This window comes from Ruditapes philippinarum, unplaced genomic scaffold, assembly GCF_026571515.1.
Source record: "Ruditapes philippinarum isolate M1 unplaced genomic scaffold, ASM2657151v2 ctg1909_1_1_1_1, whole genome shotgun sequence".
NCBI classification, from domain to species: Eukaryota; Metazoa; Mollusca; class Bivalvia; order Venerida; family Veneridae; genus Ruditapes; species Ruditapes philippinarum.
Window position 1 is genome coordinate 190,882 of NW_026858687.1, and position 7,027 is coordinate 197,908.

Here is a 7,027-nt window from a genome sequence, read left to right on the forward strand (position 1 = left end):
CGCGCTTATTTTATATGATCGATACAATTATACATTCACCAATTGAAGGCTGAGTATGCAACGACTGTCGATTTCTTATTTTTACCTGTTAACAGGTATAATTATAGAGTGTTTAAAATATCCAGGCAGGTTTAACAACGTGGGTTTGTAAAATGCAAATAAAGGTCGATTGTTTAATTTTATTTTGTGTAAGATTATCGCAAGCATTTGAAATGAAAATGGGTAATAAATCAAAAGAATTGAATATTCGTATGTAATTGTCTTCCTTGTAGCATGATGAGTAAACCGTAACATGATACTCTAGGTGCGTACAGCTCCTTTATAATAGAGAGTTCCCTAGATCTTAATATACTACCATCGCGGACACTGATATGTAAACACATGTATCATAGAATATAGTTTAGATAATAAACGTAGTTAGAGCACATATATATTTATGTCGTTCATAAACCCATGACATAACATGGTGTCAGAACTGGAAAAATAATAATTCTTAAAGACGGAATATTTTAAATAGTATAATTATAATTCCTAAAGAAAGAATATTATATAAAAAGGAAAATCATTCCTAATGACGGAATATTAATAAATGTGCTAAACATTCTTTAAAAAAAAGGACAGACATAAACTATAATTCCTTCTTGTTGGAATATTACATTAACATTTCCTTAAGTGCTGGAATATTATAAAAAAAAATGAATTTAAGTGGTATCCCGCAACCTCAAATGGACTGGACATCAACCAATCTTGTAGAAGAATTCGCAAAATTTCAAGAGCACTGTGAATTAATATTTAAAGGACCCTTGAAAGATCAAGAGGAAGATGTCCACGTTACAATGCTATTGCTTTATATGGGCGCAAAGGGAAGAGAAATATATAGAGCCGCCAATTTATCTAATGCAGATAGAAAAGAAACAAAAAAGATCTTCCAAAAAGTCCGAGAACACATCGCTCCGATAATTAACCCAGTATTTAGCCGCTATCAATTCAATAATATCACACAAGGCGAAAAAACTATGGAACAATTCATCACAATAATAAAAAACAAGGCTGCAGAGTGTGATTTTGGAACAATGAAAGATGACATGATCAGGGATAGAATTATATTTGGTGTGTCATCCACGAAATTGAGAGAAAGGCTTTTGCAAGTAGGGAAAGATCTGAAATTAGACAAGGCAACAAAACTGTGCCAAGAATTTGAATATGCTGCATCTCAAATAAAAATGTTCAATAACGTCCAAGAAAGTGCTCCGGTACATGCAGTATCAAGACCGAAGGGACGGATGCCTAGCCGTTCATCGGGCATCCAAGGTCGTTCGTCTCGGAACCCTTCATCGATGAATCCAGGTCGATATACAGAAACATCGAGCAATCCAGGTCGCATTGGGGAACGTTCACACAGTACAAAATGTAACAGGTGTGGAAATCAACATACTGACAAGCAGCGTTGTCCAGCAAAAGGCACACAATGTAACAATTGTAAAAAATGGAACCACTGGAGCAATGTTTGTAAATCTAGAACAGTGAATGAAATTTCAAATTTATGTTCTGAATTATACATTGACTGTGTAGAAAATGTGGACAGTCTGGACTGTGTAACAGTAAAAAATGGACAGATGTTTACAGAAATATTAATTGGAAATAGTAAAAAGGCTGTGCAAATGAAGTTAGACACTGGCTCTCAGGTAAACATTTTGCCATTATCTACCTTTCAAGGTTTAGGAATCAAGGCACCTCTTGAAAAGCCCACATCTAAATTGACCGCCTACAATGGCAATTCCTTGCATTGCAAAGGGCAAATCACTCTCCCTTGTTCTCATGCTGTTTCAGGTCAAGCAAAAAATGTCACATTTCATGTCGTAGACACGAAATCCCCACCACTATTAGGTTGCGAGTCGTGCTTGGGCTTTAAGCTCATAGAATTCGCTCATTCTGTACAAAATGATTATAATCATAGAAATAAAGAGGCATTTCTTACTAAAGAATCCCTTTTGACGGATTATGCCCAGGTTTTTGATGGCATAGGGTTACTCCCTGGGGAATGTAACATTCATGTTGACTCAAATGCTACACCAGTTGTTCATCCTCCCCGTAGGATTCCAGTTGCTTTACAAGATAAAGTGAAACAGGAACTTACACGAATGGAAAAAATGGGGGTAATTGCTAAGATTTCAACACCCACTGAATGGTGTAATAATTTAGTTGTTACTGAAAAAAGTAATGGCGATATACGTCTTTGTTTAGACCCTCGTTCGCTTAATAGTGCAATTAAGCGTACACCCTACCCGCTCAAAACACTTGATGACGTATTACATAAGTTTGGTAATGCAAAGTATTTCACTAAATTGGACTTAACTAGTGCTTACTGGTCAATACAATTATCTGAAGAGTCGTCATATATTTGACTGCATTTAACAGTCCATTGGGGGTCTTCAGGTATCTTCGATGTCCATACGGATTAAACGTATCAGGTGATTTTTTGGTTCGCGCCCTTGAAGAGGCACTGATAGGTCTCGAAGGGGTAGCTACAATTGTTGATGATATTTGTGTATGGGGTTCCACGAGGGAAAGGTCATGACCGAAATTTAGTAGCTGTCCTTGAACGTGCTTTGAACAAAGGCATTCGTTTCAATTCCAGAAAGTTGGAAGTAGGTCTCACCGAGATTAGTTATTTTGGTCACGTGTTAACTGCAGAAGGCTTAAAGGCCGATCCCGCCAAAATTGAGGCCATTAAGGATATGAGACCACCCACATCAAAAAGTGAACTACAGGTGGTATTAGGCATGGTTAATTATCTCAGTCGTTATGTCTCTGACAATTTATCAGAGATTACCGCTCCTATGAGAGAGTTATTGCATAAGGACACAATATTCACGTGGCAAAAGCCTCAAAGTGATTCCTTTGAAAAAATGAAAGAAGTCATTTGTAAGGACACATGTTTAGCTTATTATGACCCAAACAAATCCTTGACATTGCAAGTTGATTCTTCTTCCAATTCTTTAGGGGCAGTAATCCTTCAGGAAAAACGTCCCATAGCATTTGCGTCCCGTAGCTTAACTGAATCACAGAGGAATATGGGTCAAATTTCTAAAGAATTATTATCTATTGTCTTTGGATTTACGAAATTTCATCAGTACTGCTATGGCCGTGATGTCATTGTAGAAAATGACCATCTCCCTATACAGGGATTGCTGAAAAAGCCTATGCATTCAATACCTGCTAGGTTGCAGCGTTTAGTCTTGAAATTAACTCCATATAGGTTTCAGTTTCGTCACATGTCCGGTAAGAAAATCCCATTAGCAGATGGACTTAGCAGAAACGCCAGTCCGGAAACAAGCCCAGAACTTAATGAGGGTATTGAGGCACACGTTTGCATGGTTATCTCATCTTTACCCGTGTCAGATAGAAAACTTGAGGAAATCAGGTTACAAACAAAACAAGATGAACAATTATGTACATTACAACAAACAATAAAGTTTGGTTGGCCTAAGTACAAAAAGGCTTGTCATCAGTTAATTGCTGCCTTTTGGAACTATAGGGATGAGTTATCTGAGGTTAATGGTTTAATAATGAAAGGAGAAAAAATCGTTATGCCCAGGTCACTCAGATCTGAAATGTTAAAGGTGCTGCATTCCAGTCATCTGGGTGCGCAAAAATGTCTTAGTAGAGCAAGGTCAATAATGTTTTGGCCGGGAATTTCAAATGATATAATTGAAATGGTAAATCAATGTCAGATTTGTCTGGAATACAGGTCATCGCAACAGAAGGAGCCATTAATCAGCTCTGAAATCCCAGACTATCCGTTTCAAATTGCAGGGTGTGACTTGTTCTCAATTAATGAGAAAAATTTCATGGTCATGTCCGATTACTATTCTAGGTATCCCATAGTTCATGAACTTTCGAACATAAAAAGTTCAACTGTTATTTCCCACATGAAAGATATCATGTCACATTGGGGCATATGTGAGAAAATAGTCACTGATGGGGGTCCATGTTTTTCTAGTCAAGAATTTGAGGAGTTTTCAAGGTCATGGGATTTTGTACATGTAAAATGTAGTCCATATCATAACCAAACAAATGGCTTGGCTGAGGCGATGGTTAAAGTTGCCAAACGTATACTTAAAAAGGCTAAGGATGATAATTCTGATCCGAGAATAGGATTTTTAGAATATCGTTCTACTCCTCTCGCTGATATAGGAAATTTCAGTCCAGCGCAGTTAGTCCAATCACGACAACTTCGTTCTATCCTTCCCACTGTAAGGGAAAACCTTATACCACAAGTACCGCCCCCTGATGTAGTCAAACAAAAAATCGCAGAATCCAAGGTCAAATCTAAGCATTACTATGATAAAAATGCTAAACCTCTGTCTCCCTTAAATGTTGGAGATTCCGCTAGAATTCAACGTCTAGACAAGTCCTGGAGTCCCGCTGTTGTAATAAAAAATCACAGCGATAGGTCCTATATTGTTGAAACAGAAAACGGACAACAATATCGTAGAAATCGTAAAGATTTGTTGAAATCTAAAGAATCACCTTTATTGACACATGGTGCTTTGAATTCTGGCCTTGAAATGTCAGTTAATGACAGAATGATTAACGTAGGGTCAGAGCGTACCGATAGCAATAAACAGCCTGTGGTTTTGAATCCTCCGGATAATGCTAATTATTTCACTCGCGCAGGCAGAAAGGTGAAGCCACGTGCTGTAACAGACATGTAAATAGACAGTGATTGTTTGTAATGAAGAAATTTACAGTATTAATCATGATTAGTACATGTTGTAAACGACTCATGATAATGAACATTTATTAACTACATGTTACTGTAATCATCATCTAATATAAAGTTTTTCTTCCTTGAATTTATTTAAGCGTTATTCAAATAATCTATGTGGTTATACTTATGATAAAATTATGTTTTAAATATAACAGTAATTTTGTTAAAGATGGAAGATGTAGCATGATGAGTAAACCGTAACATGATACTCTAGGTGCGTACAGCTCCTTTATAATAGAGAGTTCCCTAGATCTTAATATACTACCATCGCGGACACTGATATGTAAACACATGTATCATATAATATAGTTTAGATAATAAACGTAGTTAGAGCACATATATATTTATGTCGTTCATAAACCCATGACGTAACATTCCTGATTATTTTTAAACTAAGCCGTCACATAATAGGAACATGTGGGACTTTTTAACTCCACTTTTCGACTCGAAGAAAAAAGTGAACTATTGAAAAGACCCTCTCGTTGGCGTTGACTTATACTTAATTTTAATTAAACCCTATAAAGAGAGAAAATAAAGAAAAATTCAAAAATATTTACAATAGAATGTTGCACTTTTCATTATATATTATAAAAACGAGGCTGCAATTTTTGGATTTCATTGCTCTCAAGAGGTCTCTAATTTCTTAAAAGAAATTAAAGGTACGAACAAAATTTCCTTCTTTAGAAAGGACAAACATGAGTAGTTTCCTTACGTTTATATAGTGAGTTTAGAGCTTGTTGAATGCTTATCATCTGAAAAATGTAGTGTTGAATGTGAAACAATGTGCCATACAAGTAGCAAAATGTAAATATCTAAGTATGTCTTACATACAAAATGCTAAATCTCTATGACTTACTGCGAAAAAGTAACGGAAGCAATAATTGACCAATGAGCAACTTTTAGGAAACTATTTAAGAAAAAAAAACATAACAAAAAATGAGAAATAAAAAATACATATAAAAGCCTTTCTCGTGCATACAGGGCCTTTTACTGAATGTAAATAAGCAATCTGTTTGGTTCTATTTGTTCATATTATAGCAATATTTGACAGAGGCTTAGGGAGGTTTATAACAGAAATGATTATATAACATATGAATGCGTAAAGTGATTCCAATACCATATTCATTATGATTTGTTTTAAGAATAAACATATCTCCGCACGAGGAGTGTTCAAATATGACTGCATCTAAAACGTTATATTGCGAATAACACGAGGAGATGAAGGTTTTCGGGTAGATATCACTATAAATATAAGCTTTACATTGATTCCACATTCATTTAAATACATTCACTTTAGCTGTGTTTGCAGCTCGCTATACATTGTCTTCTCGTAAACTGTAATACAAACAAGAGCCGGTTGAACCGGGTGATGCTCCCCGAATAGGTTTACCTCAGGAAGGTATACCTCTTGTTATGTCAGAGTTATGTCACAAAGTTCAAAGTGAAAAAAAAAACAACCCAAAATGTTACGTGCGACACACCGTCTCAATATGGTGATCATTTCTGTGAAATAGTTGTAAAATCCGACTTCAAATAACGAAGTTATGGGCCGGACACTATTTTGCTGCAATGTCATGCTGTGACCTTGACCTTCAAGCTAGGAAGCGACCCAAAAGCTGCGCACGACACGTCGTCTCAATATGGTGATCATTTTTGTGAAATGGTTGTAAAATCCGACTTCAAATAACGAAGTTATGGGCCGGACACGAATTCGGGAAGTATGTACGTACGGACTGACTGACGGACGGACGGACGGACAGACAGACAGACAACCCGACGACTAAATGCTCCCTCAAATTTTTCGGGGAGCATAAAGATGTTTGTTAGAAGACCAGAGTATGCAATAAAAGGATTCATATTAAGAATAGTTGGCTACTTAAGACATTTTTGATGAAATTTGTTCTGTATATAGACAAAATAAAATGTCTTTTTCATCAGTTATTAATTGGTTTAAGATATTAAAATGTGGGTTAATTTCGACTGAAAATGCACCCCATGCCCGTCGGTTTAAAATATCAACGTTCTAAAGTTAAAGTAGATGGTAATACCGATACAAGATATACAACTAGGCAAACAGGTAGTTTCCTTGGCATCTCATTAGGAGCAACTGATACTTTTCTCCGGCAACGTGATTTGAAAATGAGACAGATTCGCTCAAGATGGATGCTCCATTTGGTGCCAGATTAGTGAGAAAAAGCTCTCGTGCAATGCTAAACAGTATCTAAATTACAAGACACGGTCCTATGCAAATGT

At 36.3% G+C, this 7,027-nt stretch overlaps 1 protein-coding gene across 1 annotated transcript; it reads left to right on the top strand.

Annotated features, from left to right (window-relative positions):
• Positions 1–695: 695 nt before the first annotated feature.
• LOC132753964 (uncharacterized protein K02A2.6-like) lies at positions 696–2,405 on the top strand. The gene has a single exon (XM_060744539.1). It carries the CDS (start codon positions 696–698, stop codon positions 2,403–2,405), a length of 1,710 nt encoding a protein of 569 aa, XP_060600522.1.
• Positions 2,406–7,027: the final 4,622 nt, after the last annotated feature.

Bases quoted from the DNA above. Each gene is read 5' to 3' on its own strand.
- LOC132753964 (XM_060744539.1), top strand. From the start codon at position 696: ATGAATTTAAGTGGTATCCCGCAACCTCAAATGGACTGGACATCAACC.